Source organism: Gekko japonicus, unplaced genomic scaffold (assembly GCF_001447785.1).
Source record: "Gekko japonicus isolate JY-2015 unplaced genomic scaffold, Gekko_japonicus_V1.1 scaffold308, whole genome shotgun sequence".
NCBI lineage: Eukaryota > Metazoa > Chordata > Lepidosauria > Squamata > Gekkonidae > Gekko > Gekko japonicus.
In genome coordinates this window covers 815,729-833,803 of record NW_015164673.1, presented here as the reverse complement: position 1 = coordinate 833,803, position 18,075 = coordinate 815,729, and the positions used below count along the sequence as shown (strand labels likewise).

The following is an 18,075-nucleotide window of genomic DNA, read 5'->3' as shown; positions in this document are numbered from 1 at the left end:
TTGTCTAGTGAGACCAGGAGGGGCCCAGTGGGACCTGAAACAATTTCGCAGGGCCTGCAAGACAGAGATGTTCTACCAGGCATATGGTTGGGGATAGCAGTGTTTAGATGAATATTGACCCCAACCTAGAGTTTCAATCTCCTCTCAGATATCCCTTCCTGATAGTCACCAACTGTAATTCATTGGTTTTATCATGCACCATTGTAAATTAAATGTGGTAGTTTTTATTACTGTAAAGCTATACTTTTAGCTATTTTATTATGTCGTAAGCCACCCTGAACCCTGCAGGGAAAGGTGAGATAGAAATCGAAAGTAAAAAATAAAGGAGGCTTGAAACTTAATGGGGGGAAAAGGATTCTTTCCCCCCGGGATTGGAGAAGGAGAATCCAGGTGATCTTGACCTACATTTGCTCTGTATCCAGACTTTTGCTTTTCTAAGGCTGCTGCCACACATGCTAAATAATCCACTTTCAATCCACTTTCAGTGCACTTTCCAACTGGAGTTTTACTGTGTGAACTGGCAAAATCCACTTTGAAAGTGCACTGAAAGTGGATTGAAAGTGGATTACTTAGCGTGTGTGGCAAGTTCACAATCTGTATGAAGCATTTCTGTACTGAATGCAGAATTTTTAAATCTAAAATCTTTGACATAATGTTCTTTATTTCTAGCTGGAAGAATCCTCGTCCTCTTTCGGCAGATGGAAATTACCGTCCTCTGGCTAAAGCAAGGCAGCAGCAGAACATCAGCATGCGACGGCAAGAAAACCATCGCTGGGTGTCTGAACTTTCATACGTGGAAGAGAAGGAACAGTGGCAAGAACAGATTAACCAACTGAAGAAACAGCTTGAGTTCAGTGTTAACATTTGTCAAACTTTAATGCAGGATCAGCAGGTGAGGCGGAAAAAAATTTCATTTCTTTCCTCTTCCTCCATTTCCCCATCACTAAAATGTCTGGATTTGATCCACCTTGGATGCCACAGTTGTGATACTCAAGACTAGAGGGGTCGGAGGAAGCCACTGATTACGTTTGCCACAAATAAAACACCAAGCTAGGGTAACCAGTATGGGGGGGAAAATGTGAAGTTGCTGCCAGAGAAATGGAACTTGGGGGGGGGGGGGGGGGGGGAGATGTTTAACAAACGCTGGGGGGGGGGGGGGGGGGGGGGGGGGGAAGAAGAAGAAGAGATTGGATTTATACCCTGCCGTTCACTTGGAGTCTCAGAGCGGCTTACAAACTCCTTTCCCTTCCCCTCCCCACAACAGACACCCTGTGAGGTGGGTGGGGCTGAGAGAACTCTGACAGAAACTGCTCTTTTTCAAGGACAGCTGTGCCAGAGCTTGTGACTGACCCAAGGTCACATCAGCAGGTGCAAGTGGAGGAGTGGGGAATCAAACCCGGTTCTCCCAGATTAGAGTCCGCACACTTAACCACTACACCAAATTGGCTCCTCTTTGCACTGAAGCAGAGCCTGCTTATGGACCAATAAAATAAAATTAAGGGGTTTTATGGGTGTCCCAGCTCTCTCTCCTGGAAGTGCTATTCCCTGCATACGATTTAAAAGATCCCTCTTGTAATGCAGGTTTAACCTGGATATCACACAGGTTAATATCCCTGTCCAGTTTTATGTATATCAGAAAGGACAGGAATTTAATTATACAAACAACTAAGAAATTAGAATTTAGTTATAATTTGAACTTAGTTTAGATTTGACTTGGTTTAGACTTAGGGAACTGCTTAATTATTGATGTTGTGAGCCGCTCTGAGCACGTTTGCGGCGTAGAGCAGGATATAAATCTCAGGAAATAAGTAAAATATACTGAAGCATGTCTTTCTTTACAGGCCCTCTCCTGTCTCTTGCAAACTTTGCTTACTGGCCCATACAGTGTGATGCCAAGTAATGTTGCTTCACCTCAAGTTCATCTCATAATGCACCAGTTGAATCAGTGCTATACACAACTGACTTGGCAACAAAATAATGTCCAGAGGTATGCATTTTGTAGCCTACCCTTCTCACAGAAACTGAACATGTGATGATGATACAGAAAAATGGTCTATTTTATATATTGAGGAAAGTCCTTTCTCACACCGGATTTCTGGTGCACTTGCATACAGGAGCAGAAAGCGCAACATAGCATTTGCATGCCATTAATTATGTACTGTTTCCACAACCATAATAGAACTGAGGCTGTTCTCATGGTCTGGCAATTATCTTGTGATAGTTATGTTGGAACCTAGGGTCATTTAGGATTTGGTTATGTTTTATCCCTCCCACAAATGGGTTTAATACCAAACAAAATTATATTTGCTTGCTATTACACGCTGTGTGAAGTGTCCCTGACTTTAGGGCTTATATTAATTGCCTTTTTTTAAAAAAAATGCAGATTAGGCCCTTAAGCAGTTGCTCTACTGTTTGTGAATGCCATGTGTGCATTCAGGGGTGTTCTATCTGGAACCAGAGGTGGCAGGAAATATGTCTGATGCTCTTCAACAGTTTTGAAGTAGTTCCTGTGTGTTTGCTAGTCAGTCACACCTGTTTGGTAAGAGGCTTAGAAATATGGAAAGGTCTCCTTGTTGCAGGGAATTTCCAGAAAATGATTTTTAGCCTATCTCTTTTGGAACTAGAATTGTATTCTTTATTCAGGAATCTGGATTAGTTTGGATGTCATATCTTGCACAGAGGTATCTGGGTATTCATTGTCTCTGAAGAAATATTCCAGCCTCTTCAGCTGAGCAGAAATGAAGTTTTGTCTTTATTCTGTACTGGGAAAAAACAACAGGTTGTTTGGATGCAGAGTATTGCTCCATCCATGATGGAAACATTCCTGTTAAAACAGACACAGGGAGACTAAGATATATACTAAGACTAAGACTATAACTAATCTCTAGAGGCTATCAGCCCTGACTGAAAAGATCAGAATTTTATTTATTCCAGGTGTTGTGAAAACCATGTGCCCCATCCAGAGCTCACTCATGTTACCTTTTAAAGATTTTTATTTAAAACCAATCTAATGACTTGAAATAAACACAAAAGAATCACAATGATATAAAAAAACCCTTGCATATATTAATGAAATTAGAAACTGAAAAGCATACATATCATGCCTTATCCGACTCTTAAATTTAGAAGATTAAATACACTTTCTAAGCTTCTCGTCAGTGTGCTTTCAGAAAAATTAGATAGTCTCATGGAACCCACATCTGAGACATTCAGGGGTGTTTTGGGTGTAGTTACTTTATATAGATCCAGTTATGTGACACTCACGTGCCTCTATAATTTAATTTGTTCCCTCTGAAGGCATGGTGTAAATGCCTCAGCTTAGAATGAAGTTCCTACAGAAATAATAGTTTTAAATCTGATCTCTTCCTAAATTCTGTGTATGCACCTGTTAATTCATAGTTATCTTTCTCAAGGATGGAACAGAAAGAACATTGCTGAAATGGTAAAAAGTCAAGCGTCTATAGCATTAAGAGTCAGGTCTGTGACAGTTTGCTCTGTTCTTAGAGAGAGAAGTGCCAGCGTGTATCTTGGCCAGAGAAACAATAGCAAAAAGAAAGAGACCTTCACTTGGCTGGCTGTCCTCAAGATAGAAAAAATTGTTGCATTTGTCACACACATGAACGCATGAAGCTGCCTTGTACTGAATCAGACCCTTGGTCCATCAAAGTCAGTATTGTCTACTCAGACCAGCAGCAGCTCTCCAGAGTTCAGTCTGAGGTCTTTCACATCACCTCCTACCTGATGCTTTTAACTGGAGATGCCGGGGATTGAACCTGGGACCTTCTGCATGCCAAGCAGATGCTCTATCAGTGAGCCACAGCCCCTAAGGAATGTAGCTGAATTCCCTTTTCTGACAGAGAGAGACTGTACAGAGGTGCCCCTGGAAGATGCATGTATGTATTTGTTGGTTATTTATTGAAATGAAACCATGCCTTTTATGTAATGTTATGTAATTCTGCTTAAAAATTGCTGTTATCTTCACAGGTTGAAGCAAATGTTAAATGATCTAATGCGCCAGCAAGACCAGCAGCAGAAGCAGGAAAGAACACCAAAGAAAGAGAAAAGCAGCAGGGCACCACCGCCTCCCTCACCAACTGTGTTTTGTCCCTTCAGCTTTCCTTCCCAAACAATGAATCTTTTTAACATGCCTGGGTTCACAAATTTTTCTCCTTTCCCACCAGGTAGGCCTCTGAGGAGCTGTGAAGTGTGCTGGAATTCACTAGAAATACAAACTAATTTGTTGCAAACCTCTTCCACCTTAAACCAAGAGGAAAGGCAGAATATAAATGTTTTAATAAGTAAATAAATCTGAGTTTTGCTTTTCACGTCCCAGATAAACCATTGCAAGCAGCATTTTTCACATTTTATTTCTCTGAAAGAAAACCCATCTCTGGCCCTTTTCCAGTTTATTTCATTATAACTATTACGTAGGTCTTGTGTTACTTTCTGCTTTTTAGTATTGATCTATAGAATAAATTTAACATTTATTCAAGGCAAAGTTTGTGTTGTAGTTCTAGCTTAATTCTTTATAAAATGGGCAAAAAAGAATACAGTAAATAAAAATCTTAGTTTACACCATAATTTAATTTTGAAGGCTAGACATAACACATCCTCAGAATAGGAAGAAAGAATGAATGCCTGTTCCTACATGGTGCCTACCCTCCATGGACTTCAATTAAAAAGTTAAATAGGGTTAATAAAAAAATTAGAACACTTATATCAACTGTATAAATGCTGGCAGCCCCTGATACTTCTTTATATATTGTATGTATGTGTAATTTCCTTTTCTTTCAAACGGTTGATACTTCGCTCAGACATGGCTCATGTATTCCTGCTACCCTAATAGGCAGTAAGCTGGTTTTGGCAATGCTGAATGTCTTTTTCATATATAAGCTGGTGAATTGTGACGTGCACTTGACTCCCAGAACAGGATTCCAGACAGATTATTCCCAGTTTGGGATCCTGCTGTGCAGGGGAAGCACAGCCCATAGTGTGCCAGTCTGCATGTGACAGTGAACTAAGAGTTGGAAGCCTGGGACTAGATAGAGGAAAGAGAGCTGGGAGAGGAGAGCGTCATACAAGAATGAGCTGGGGGGGGGGGGGTTACGTATAATGGCAAATCATGGTTTGTGGTTTCCTTTGAACCGCGCCCCAGTCAGACTTAAGATCAGCATCTAATAAATTAAACTCATTTGAATGATCAAAAACTTATTTATGGGAATAAATATGTCAATCCTTTGCTGTAGGTGGTAGTCACAAGTAATATATTTTACCTAACTTGTTTCTGTGTTGGGAGAAAGGTGGGTTAAAATGGCTAAAATAAAATATATTATGCCATTTAATATCCTAAGATTGAACATAATCCAGCTATAATTTGCTGGACCACCTCTGCAGTACCCTGATTTTAAACAGAGGCTAGGACAATTTTCCTAACTCTTAGAGCTGCCTGTAAAAGGATTAAGTTGGTGCATGCTGTGATAGAGTGTTTTGTTTAATGAATACAGTGACTTGGGGGCTTCGGTAGTGCCTGAAACCAGTAAAATGTTTCAATTAAAAGAGAGTTTGAGTCACTACAGCTTCTGCACAAGGCAATGTATATAGTCAGTTACTTTGCTCACCTTTAAAATCTGTTCATCTCACATTATTGAGACCACAGCCAAAAGCAGCGCGTGGTGTGCCCCTCTCATCCTGCCATGAAGCTCACTGGGTGGCCCTAACAAATATTCCTCTAAGTCACAGCTGTACCTATCTCCTAGGTGGCTATGAGGATAAGGTGGAGTAATCCCATATGTTCTACTTCTTGTTTTTACCACAGGTATCAACTTTGGTTCCATGTTTCCATCTGGTTTGGGTGACTTACCACACAACTATGCTGCTCAAACCAGTGAACAACAGCACCAGCAACCACCCCTAGAACATAGCACTACTGGGAAAATGGAATATATGGCGTTTCCAAAGCCCTTTGAAAGTAGTTCCACTGCTGGAGCAGAAAAGCCAAGGTACTGGAGCTTCAACTGAGCCTTTGTCTGTGAGCAACATTCCATTAGAATCCACATTAGATGCACAAGATTGGTGAATAGAATTAGAGATCATGCCATACTTGCATTTTTATGTACTGTTCTCTGTGATATACTATGTTTCATACTGAAAGAGGCCTTTGTGTCGTAATGTAAGACTTTTGCCCTACTGGTTCGTTGGTACTACATAAGCCACTTTCACCCATATAAATGATTAAATGGCTTGGCTTGGATCTAGCTATGCCTCTAAGTTCTGCTTTATTTCCAGACTTAGTGCACCTAGCTTCATTTCTGGTGTATATGGGGAAAATAGGAATACAGTTCTCACTTTGGTGCTAATTTGTAAAGTGAAGTAGGATTCAGTAACTACGAAAGCATTGTACAGTTGCACATCCCCTGAAAGGCTACTACTGAGGGGTGTGGGGCTACCTAGAATGGTGTAATGTGGTGCAAGAAGTTGCAGCTGGGAGACTGGCAATAATTAGAACATTCTGTATGAAATATGTTGGGGGGGTTTTAAGTTGCACATTGAAGTTACAATGCAATCCTGAAGGGAGTTGCACCCTTGTGAGCCCTGAATGGGTTTAGAAGGATGTAACTCTTTAGGATTGCCCTTCAAATGGATTACGTCCATAACTCTTGATGCAACAGATCTTTCTCCTGCTTTATGGTCTTTAACAGAGAACAGAAGCCAAGATGTATAGAAAATATGTGAAAGCTCTCCCAGGTACTAGCTCTCAGTTTAGTCTGCTATGGACCAGTGAATTTAACTTTGTTCTTTTAGTTCCACCCTTATTCTGAACCACTACCCTGAAAAATGTTCAGAGCTCTGTTTGATGCTCAACAAATGGTTCAGGTGTACTGTGCTTCTGTTTTATGTCTGATCAATGTTAACGATCATTAACACAAACCTGAGATGGGTACTCCGAGCCTAATTTTTGGAACTCGGGACTTGGATCCTGCCATAAATCTCCACTAATGGAAGGCATTTCCATCTCTGGAACAGGTCTTCCTTGCCTCCTCCTCATTGTATCCCTAAATGATCCCCTCATGTACAGATGACTTTTGTGAATAGCATGAGTGTTCCCCCCCCCCCCCCAATTTTAACCATAGTTAACATTGATCAGACAAAATCCTGAATGGCTGTAAATCAGGGAGGTGGAGTTAGTGCATAAGAGGAGAGGGAGGATGCCATCCCACAGTTTTCTCCCATTTATGAATGCCCCTGCCTCTAGTTGTTTGGTAATACATTCTTTCTTAGAGAGAGTCCAGTTTTCCACCCCATGATTTTGAACATACTCTAAAATGACAGATGCTCTCTACTTGTATTGTCCAGTCTGCCAATTAAAATTTTCCTCTGAAGCCCAGCTCTCTATTCCCTAGCCTGCAGAGGTAACCAAAGGCAGGGTTTTTTTTTAACAGTGGTGGCACCTTATCTTGGAATACCCTTCCCTATGAGGCTCACATGGTGCCTGTCGTACTTTGTTGTAGGTGCCAGGCTAAAACATTTGTTTTTACCCAAGCTTTAATCAAAGGGTTTTAGTCTCTTTTAGCAGTTCCATTTTCTGCCCCTAGCCTGAAGATGGTGTTATTGATATTATTTTAGGCTGCTTGATGCTTGTTTTATGCTATTTTTATGCTCTGGGTTCTTAAAAGGTTCGGGTTTATTGTTTTTGTTGTACACCACCTTTTAAGCGGGCCTCGGTGGGGGTGAGTATGTATTTGTAAATGAATAAATCTTCCTTTTCTGTTAAGAGGTGTGAAGCAGCCTGAAGAGGAAGTGGAGAACAGTACACTGACTTGGGTAAATGACCATCAGGATGGAGAAAAGGAGAGCCAGTTGTTCCTCAAGACTGGGTTTGCAGTGCCAGTACAAAATTCCATTAATGGTAATCATAAAAGTCAACCTGACACCAGCAGGAGAAGAGAATTTGACGAAGAATCTCTTGAGAGCTTTAGTAGCATGCCAGATCCAGTGGATCCTACCACAGTGACAAAAACATTCAAGCCTAGGAAAGCATCTGCACAGGCCAGTCTGGCTTCCAAAGACAAAACGCCTAAGTCAAAGACTAAGAGAAGGAATACTTCCCACTTTAAAAACAGGCCTAAAACTAAAGGTAGGTGCACAGTGTGTAAACACACAAATTGGCATTTTCTGTTTTGCCCATACCTGCAGCCGTTTGTTTCCTTAGAAGTGGGCTGTAGACGTTCTGGTGACTAGCTTATGGGCACCTTAGCCGGGCTTGCCCCTCACCCAGTATCAGGTTGCCCTGAGAAATAGCAGCCTGCAAGTTTCCTTTCCCCAGTCTCTCTCACAAGTCCCTTGATTCCTCCTCCCCAGATTCCTCCTGCCACAGCTCCTACCTGTCCCAGCTGCTAGTTCAGATCCATTCCCTACCTGTCAGTCCTCTTCCCCCAGCTCTCGTGGGGAGAGGTTATATGAAGTTAACTGTGGCCTTTAAACTGTATTAATGATTTGCCTGTGTTTGGAATTTTATGATGATTAGAATGTTAGAACATCTTTTCAATGAGGTTTCAGGGCAAGTTTGAAAAAAACAAGTCTCTTTTCATTTAAGGTTATGAAAGTGCCAGTGTTTCTAGTACATGTGAACCCTACAAGAGCAATTGGAACAGACACTCCGCTCGGAAGGAAGAAGTTGTCCATGCAAAAGTATTCAGTAAAAAGAATCGGGAGCAACTAGAAAAAATAATTAAATACAGTAGATCATCAGAAATGTCCTCAGGTACTCTTTTAAAAACATATAGCAGAGTTTTCCTTTAAAAACATTGGTTCTCTGACTAAGTGGAAATTCAAGGAGAGTTGGAATTTTTTTCATAATTACATAGTTGTTTGCTGTTATTGCAATATAAACCCTCTGTGTAAATATGCATAGATGGAAAAACACTGTTCTTAGAACACACAGGGAATTTTTGGCTTCAGCCACAAATACATTTAAGGGTCTATAAATGAAATGACAACTAGATACAGGTAACCGTGCATTAAACTGACACCTTGATCTTAAACATTGTCATGTTTATGTTGTCATGTTAAAATGTTAATGTATTTCATTGAACCATGGGTTTATTTTTTTAGTAAAGGATTCTTTTAAGTATAAAACAATCAATCGTTTCCTGAGATTGCACCTGCATGTACTGTACTGATCGGCATTGCACTTTTTCACTTTTGAAGGGACACCTTCAGGCATGTATTTTGAAGGAAGAAATTGTTGCAAGCAGTTCCAGTTTTCTCTATAAACTTTTTGTGTGTCCCACAATGTTACCCTGAAAGGACAGAGCACCGAAATGAGACAACCATATTGTTCCATTTTAAATCATGCCTTGTAGGCAGGCCTGAGCCCTACTTCTTCCATTTAGAAACTAAGACTAGGTAGTATTACTAAAAAATACTTAACTGATAGTGTCCCTTTTTACCAGTGTGGTGTGTGTGCTTGTGGGTTTTTTCGCATTCCCTGTTTGGGTTCCTTTGAAATTGTGGGAGATCAGGTTAGTCCTGAGACTTGATACAATTTTATACTTATTAAATGTTGTGTTTTCACTTGGATTTTATTTGCAAACAAATTAAGTATAATAAATTCTGATCTTGAAAGGATTATGTATCAGGAAACAGGCTATCAGGCCATACTTTTTAAAATCCATACTTTAAAAAATCCCTTTTGGAATCTTTAATTTTTATTCTGGGATTTTGCCAGATAATATGAGATTTTTTTCCCCTCTAAGTGTCCTTGGCTCTTTGGAGGGAAAAATTAATATTACTAAGTGGACTTTCTCCCATTATTTCATTAGGCCTTGCCTTTATTTCTGATACACATTTTTGTGTTTATCACTGTCTGTCCTTCCCACCTCCCCTTTCCTGCAGCACATGCTAGGAGAATACTGCAGCAGTCTAACAGAAATGCATGCATAGAAGCACCAGGTAACGCATTAACTGCTTAGCTTCTAAACTTATCTTAATTTTTATCTCTTCTTCTGAACAGTGTCATTTCTCAGATCTTGCTGATTAAATTAACAAATAGTACGCTTAAGTAAAGTGCACTGAGTCTGTCAAAAATTATTGTTATTAAGAAAGCAAGTAGATAATTAAGTACCTAATTAGTCACAATCAGCCCTGCACATCTGGGATTAAAGTCTTCAATATGGGAGCATGTGAATTTAAGCCTGATTTACACAAAAGCAGGAGAATGAAGTGGGAAGAAAACTGTAGAATGTTGAAGTGGAAAGATGAACTGCACCACTTCAGACTGCAGATGGAAGATTGTTCTGAAATGCTTCTGTATGTTTAAAACTCCTTGCACCAGAAGACCAACAAAACAAGGGAAAGAAGGGGGAGAAGTTTTCTTCCTACTGTACTACTGTCACGTTTTCAGGTTTCTCCCTATTGTACTAGTTTTCAGGATTTTTTTGATCATGTGAAGGAACTTTTGGAACTGGCATCCAGCACCTGCAAGTCAAAGTGGTGTATTCCATTCTACCACCTAATTCTCTGGCTTGTATAAACCAGGACTTATGGCAGGTGTGAGCCCTAATTTCTGTTTTAGAAACTAAGCAGTTGGTAGTTAGTTGAAATCTCTGATGCTTAAGCCTAGCAGTTTTTATCTCAGGGTAGACAAGAATGCAGTAGTTGTAAATATTTTGGGCAGCCTGCTGCTTGAGCTGTCAGCCATTACAGCTGTGGCCTGTCCTTGGGACTTGGAGAATGCAGGTGTGTTGCTGTGCCTAATGCAAATTACTATCTTAATCTTTCATCCTTCTGACTTGAAGGTTGTGCAGGAATTGTACAGTTATGGAGGAATTGTACAGTTGCCATCCAGAATTCTCAGAAAGCATGGCCCATTTTTTCTTGGTGGAGTGGAAACATATCATGCAGGTCAAGCAAAACTGAGCAGGGATATTGAATCCCACCTGTAGCTTGAAAAGCAAAGGACAAAGATTTAGACTATAATTATTTACTATACCTTGCTAAAGCTGGGTTTTAATGTGCTTGGGTGTCTTCAGGAGCAAACAAGAACATAGCACCTTAAAGACTAAAAAATGCTCTGTGTTGTGAAATTTTCACAGGCAAGAGCCTACTTCATCAGGTGCATTAAATAGGCAGTGAAACAGATACATTTGTTAGACTGGGATCCAAACCAAGATGCAGCTAGCTTAGTGAGCCCATTCTTTGCATTCTAGCCACTGTCTTTAAGGTGCCACGTGGCTCTTTATTTGTGTCTTGACATACTAGTGGGGCAGTTACACTTAATGAAGTGGTTTAAAACTGTTTCTGAGAAACTCTCGGCTCGCATTTGCTTTGGTGAGAAATCGTGTAAAATCAGTCCACCAAAGCTTTGCCATTAGAGCACGCTGCAGCTGTTCATCCCAGTTTTTTGGTATTCCACCTCCTAAATCTCTTCCCTCCTACACCTATCTGTTGTCTTCCCAGAGCCTGTTAAGGGCGTTCATTCTGGCCAGACTAAATGCTCACTTCTTGGCAGTTATTAGGGGTAGATTCATGCGTTTACCTTATTCAGAATGAATCTGCCCTTTTCCTTAGGTAAGCCCGACATGAGATAGCACATATCGTTCTGGAATGTCCTTTGTATGTTAATCTCAGGAGGTGTACTATTTCACTATGTTGGCAATCTCATTCTGACATATATTGTGATGACCTAGTTGCTTTTTTACGTGCTGACAGGGGTCCAAAAAGAACTCTAGCAGTTGCAAAAAATATTTAATTGGGTGATACGTAATTCACAACAATGATTCACTGTTTGAGATCAGTGTATAATAGAGTTTTTATTGGCGGATAGGAAAGACCTAAAAGAAGAAGAAGAAGAGATTGGATTTATACCCTGCCCTTCACTTGGAGTCTCAGAGTGGCTTACAAACTCCTTTGCCTTCCCCTCCCCACAACAGACACCCTGTGAGGTGGGTGGGACTGAGAGAACTCTGACACAAACTGCTCTTTTTCAAGGACAGCTGTGCCAGAGCTTGTGACTGACCCAAGGTCACATCAGCAGGTGCAAGTGGAGGAGTGGGGAATCAAACCCGGATCTCCCAGATTAGAGTCCGCACACTTAACTACTGCACCAAACTGGCTTCTCTAATATGAAAATCTGCTGCTCCCAATAAATATTTAAGTAGGGTGTGTTTGAAGATGAGACACAGATGTTTAGGACGCAGTGTGCTGATTCTCAGCTAATAGTTACCAAATTGTAATATTGCACAGGCATTGCTTCATGCCAAATACATGTTGCTGCAAGTTGTTCAGGACTACAGTATTACGTTAGTGGTGCTTTGGTGTATTTGCTGCTGTTTTTGGCATAAGGTGTTGCTTTCTATCAGGGCCTTTTGTATAGAGTTTATCTGATATATTTGTGTGATGTATAAGGCATAACTTGCAGAACCTAATTTATCATTGTATTGAATCTCTGTGCAAAATATATATGATGGCTAGAATCTCAGCTGTCATGTGCAGGCATATGGAATTGCCATTGCTCACTTTAAGGTTACTTGGATGCCTCTTTCTCATAAGAAACAGCCCCTCAGTGTTTGCATGTTACAATAAGGACAACAGAGAACAGCAATTATACTTACTGATTCCTTCATCTTTCTACAGAAACAGGCAGTGATCTTTCTATGTTTGAAGCTTTGAGAGACACCATTTATTCTGAGGTAGCTACATTGATATCTCAAAACGAATCTCGCCCTCATTTTCTAATTGAGCTTTTTCATGAACTTCAGATGCTAAATTCAGACTATTTGAGGCAACGAGCACTGTATGCATTACAGGTATGTTAAAAACTTCATGTTTGCACATCTGTGTGTATTCTAAGACTTTAAAATAGTGTTAACAGAACTGTTCCTTTATTAGGATATCGTAGCCAGGAATACATCTGAAGACAACATAAAAGCAGAATGTCCAAAACCTCTGAACTCAACGGCATGGTTAGGATCCAATTCAGAACTTACTCCCAGCGAAAGCCTTGCTACTACTGATGATGTAAGTTTTTTTCAAGTGTTTGGAATATTTTAATGTGAAATATACCTATTTACAGGGTTTTCTGGTTTGATGCTGAAATTTGATACCCATATTTGGTAGGGCCCAAAAGCTGTGCAGGTTTGTGCCATCAGACATGGATGAAATGTGGTAAAACTTGCTGTAGACGAATGTCTTCAAAAGAGAATGGTAGAGGAGTTGTAAAATATTTTTTGATGGTTCTGTGCATGGGAATCCTCATTCCCCAGGCTCTTTCCTCGTTTCCTTGTAGTTCCTGTCAACTTTTCCATTAATCATAGGTCTGGTTCTCTCTATTGTGTTATTTACCTAAGGTTTGGAGGAAGCTGAGCTTTGGTAGTTACCAGTCCCCATCTCATGTAGCTTAGATAGAGATTGGATTTATACCCCGCCCTTTACTTGGAGTCTCAGAGCAGCTTACAATCTCCTTCCCTTCCTCTCCCCACAACAGGCCCCCTGTGAGGTAGGTGGGGCTGAGTGAGCTCTTTGAGAACCACTTTTGAGAGAACAGCTCTGTGAGAACTGTGGGTTTCCCAAGGTCATCCAGCCAGCTGCATGCAAAGGAGTGGGGAATCAAACCTGGTTCTCTCAGATCAGAGTCCGCACTCCTAACCCCTACACCAAACTGGGTCTCAGAGGCCTCTCCTTTAAAATACTCTCTGAGGTCCCTCCCTTAAAATACTCTGTAGAGTTACTTAACAATCCATGTATCCAGGGCTATTTTGGGGCAGGAACGCACAGGAATGGAGTTCCGGCTGGCTCCCGAGTTGGCCACGCCCAGCAGGAACTCATTAGCATAATAGGCCACACCCAACAGCAGAAACTCATTAGGATTGGCTACATTAGGGGTGTGCCCTAACATGCAAAGGAGTTCCTGCTACAAAAAAAGCCCTGGGTTTTGACAACAAACAAGGTAAACAGAATAACAAGCAAAAGGTGGGTGTGGCTGGATGACCACACTTCTGGTAACATGGGGGTGTGGCCTAATATGCTAATGAGCTGTGCTGTCAGGGGTGTGGCCCAATATGCTAATGAGTTTCTGGTGTTTGGTGTGGCCTATTATGCTAATGAGTTCCTGCTGGGCTTTTTCTACAAAAAGAGCCCTGCATGTATTCTAAGAAAAGGGCTTTAGTCTCGAACAAGTGTTTGCTTTTATTTTATATTGGTGTTACTCTTAAGAAACAAGATCAGTTCAAAAGTATGAAACTCCAAACTTTTGAAGTATTATGGTTAGATCATGTTTATGAATGCAAGAGGAAACTACTGAAGAAAGAACTGTCACAAACTCCGCAAGCGGGAGCTCGAGTTAAGGAGTGTATCTGGTTGGGCAGAAGAAACAGACAAAAGGCTGAAATGTGAATCCACACACTCCAGGGTATTGCTGCCACCAGCCCCTTGAATTACCCAGCCAGCCAGAGACCAAGGGACCTCTAGCTCTCCTCGGTCGGAACAAGAAATCAACCCTGCAAGGTTGTGCACTTCCAAAGTGAATTCCAGAAACAAGTTACTTTGGTAGCAGTAGGCTATCTGTGCCAAAGTACTGGATTGAGATTGAAGCCCCAGTATTCAAGAACGTAACAATATAGTTAAAGTGATTTATTAAAAGAATAAAAGCCATGACAATAAAATAGCAATGCTAAATAACTGACCTAAATACTTTTTACGAACAATGGTTCTCTAATCCAAAGGTTGCCTTAACAGGATTGAGACCAAGATAGTTCCAGAGTCCAAAACAACAGGTGCCTGGCCATGCTGGCCCACCCCAGGTCAAAAGTGTCCCAAAGATAGTGGTATTCCAAGCAAAGGACAAAAACTTGAATGAAGAATCTTTCCTTTATGCCTCAAGTTGCAGCCTGTGCTGGCATGATTCTGGCTAGCCAATTAGATATAGGCCCAATGATATAACTGAAATAACCATTGGTACTACTGATCAGGTGATGCAACCAATCAAGTAGGATTGACTGTTTCTAATGCTGTTGCAGCTGTATTAGATCCAGTTAACAAGCACTCACAAATATTTCCATTAACAAGATGGAACATGTAGGGACACTTGGGCAGCCTTGAAACCATTAGGGCAGCTCTTGTACTCGGCACCTGTGAATCCCTCCCATCCTCCTTATCTTTCCCTGTGAGCAAGTCAGCTTGACTTTGGTTTGCAGGGAATAGAAGATTTCCATGTTCTTTAGGCCTCAGCCTGAACCACTGTTTCAGTTTTGAACAAGAGAGTGTGGAAGAGGCCTACTTTCTTGACAGGAACTTTAGCTGCAGATACTCTTACGATGATCTTTGTTCCTAATCATGATCCTGTGTAGTACATTTTTTAAAACTTGTGTCGTTTTAAGAGAGAACTGATATTTGGCCAATTATTTGTTTTAAAGGAGACATTTGAGAAGAACTTTGACCCAGGAGCCTGTAGAGAATGTGAACAGAATGATGCAGACAATGGCAGTATTATGTCTGCATCTTCAAATTTTGAACCCTTTGCTACCGATGATCTCGGTAAGCATAAAAACGGTTGAATTATGTACAGCAGCAACTTGATTGTTTTGTTTTGATTGGGGGTCTGAACTACTTTAATGTCAAACTATTCTGCACTGGTGTATACCAAAACATAATTGTACTCTTTGTTCTTGCATTTTTTATATTTAGGTGTTGTGTGCTAATGTTTGTCTTCAGAACATAAAACATATTTTAAAAGGTTTTGTTGCCTAAATATAGGCAACACTGTGATTCATTTAGGTCAGGCATTGGCTCGGATGAGAGAATATGAGCGAGTAAAAATGGCAGCTGAAAGTAATCTTGACTCTGAAGATGGTTGTAGTAGTAATCCTCAGGTGGCTTCTGCTTCTAAACTGGAAGGTATGGTTATATGTATACATTCATCAGGCACAATTATGTCCCATCCTCTTTCCGAGGACCTCACAGTAACACATGTGGCCTTGTTAAGCATTCTTCCATCTAGAACATTGTCCAGGCTTAAATGGCAGAGTGCTCTGGTGGTAAAATGGAGTGTAACACTTTGGCTATCAGTGGGGGGTTTACAGTTTTTAAAGTTCTCTTACAGTAATAATTGCTGTTACAGTAATAATTGCTGTAGCACTAGCACAGCATATGGAACTTTATTTCTGATGTACTAATTTCTTATTGCAGAAAGTTTTACATAGGATAATTATTACCCGAATACCTCCCCTCTGCGGACACTGTGCAATGGTAAATGCACAATGTTAAAAAGTGAAATCTGTGCAGTATTTATCAAACTTAGATGTATTTTACTGCTTTAACAACATAAAATGTATTTATTTAGTCTGCATATAAAATTTAAAAATATAAATGCCTTCGTTTCCAACAATCAGAATTGCACAAATACCCAATACTAAAGAGAAAACTTCAATAATATAATTGTGGACAAAATTATTCACATTTTTAACAATATATATACAACAGTTTTTCAAGTATATATACACAATTTCACGTTATCTAATGTTTTGGATTGTCACACATAAAAAAAAGTATCTTACACATTCCAATTGAGTTAAAAAAAAAAGTATCTTACACATTCCAATTGAGTAAAATCTTGTCTTAAAAAGCATTTCATTTCACACAAGAGAGGATATTTCATAGCCATTTTCAGTGTTCTCCAAAATTTCCAGTTTTTCAGTTAAAACAAATTAAGACGGGTGTGGGGGGGGTAAGTGCACATACAGACACACACACACACAAATATTTCTGTGTGCCTTTTCCCAGGGTTTTGTGTTGTGAGGTAAAAATTGGAGGGGAGAACCATGTCAAGTCATGTCAGCCTTTATTGGCATATATCAGTAAATCAAAATCATTCTAAAAATAAACAAGGAGAGAGACACTGTTATTACAAATACAATAAATAAAATCATATGTTACAACTGTACTTTTTCTTGGCGCAGCAGCATGGTGGATTGAAGGAGCTTAGCCACCTTCTCAGTTACTTCAACAGAGGAATCATGCAAAAGTTTGTAAACTTTGTGGGAATCTGAAAAACCCATCATGGTGGCCAATACAGAGTTTATATATTTAGAGTCTATGTTTACATTAAAGTGACAGTACAACAAAACATGTAAGATCGTCTCAATGCATTTAGAATTACAGGGGCAATGTCTAGCCGCATCTGCTGTTTTATTAACTCTGCCATCTAGGATGGCATGGCGTTGCATCTGGCTAAAGAGAAAGTTCTATGTAGTTGTGGCACTTGTAGGGAGGATAAACATAGAGCCATCCTACCTACAGTGAGAGGTGTCTCAAAGCACAAAGAAGAGCAGGTTTTGTTGGCGAGGCTATGTGACTTCTAACACTCAACATTCAGCATTCTCTGTTTGATCAGCTGAAATGCACCCTTTAATGGGAGCATAGTCAGCAAATCCAAAAATATACCAATGGCCTTAATTTTCCCCTCAATATATGTAAACCAGTTTGACATGTTAGACTCTAAAAGTATTTGGTATATGAGGCTCCCTTGGTCAGAATTATAATGTAGACATAGCCACTATTTAAATGTCATAAGCCTTGCTCTGGTTCCAATTAGATTCAGACCTGTTTCTAAGCAAAGGACTGCATATGGAACACACTTTGCATAGGAGAACCATGTACACCACCCCCTTAAGTCCCTTCAAGGAAGATTGGGGGGGGGGGGGATGCAGTTGTTAGTCCATTTTTACCATGTTTTTGCTGCATGAGTAGACCAGCCCTTATTTGGCTTCAGGAATGGAAACTATAAGGTGCCTTAACACTGTTCTCTGATCAAGCATGTGTATGCATATGGGAGCAAAGTGAGGATCTTCTGTGAGAGGAGAGAATGACTAAAAATCACTCACCTTCTTTTATGGACAGACCCAGCAGCAAAGATGGTGATCATACACGTTAGGTTATATCCTACTGAGATGCCAGGTGTGCGTTCCTCTGAGGAAAGAAGGGTCTGGCAGTACAAGAGGCTGTTCTGACAGAGGAAAAGCCTTGTGCTTTGGTGGAAGAATGTTCTTGTGCTGGAGAAATGTACTCTTCTTGTCTGCATGA

At 40.4% G+C, this 18,075-nt stretch overlaps 1 protein-coding gene across 1 annotated transcript in view; it reads left to right on the top strand.

Moving 5' to 3' along the window:
* PCM1 (pericentriolar material 1) overlaps window positions 1-18,075 on the top strand; it is a 70,102-nt gene that overhangs the window by 37,673 nt on the left and 14,354 nt on the right. Inside the window, exons 18-27 of the mRNA XM_015409254.1 lie at window positions 670-892; window positions 1,842-1,987; window positions 3,985-4,181; window positions 5,816-5,999; window positions 7,773-8,134; window positions 8,594-8,761; window positions 12,634-12,806; window positions 12,889-13,017; window positions 15,411-15,531; window positions 15,751-15,891. Of these exons, the coding sequence (XP_015264740.1) occupies window positions 670-892; window positions 1,842-1,987; window positions 3,985-4,181; window positions 5,816-5,999; window positions 7,773-8,134; window positions 8,594-8,761; window positions 12,634-12,806; window positions 12,889-13,017; window positions 15,411-15,531; window positions 15,751-15,891 (1,844 nt within the window). The remainder of the gene's footprint in view (window positions 1-669; window positions 893-1,841; window positions 1,988-3,984; window positions 4,182-5,815; window positions 6,000-7,772; window positions 8,135-8,593; window positions 8,762-12,633; window positions 12,807-12,888; window positions 13,018-15,410; window positions 15,532-15,750; window positions 15,892-18,075) is intronic.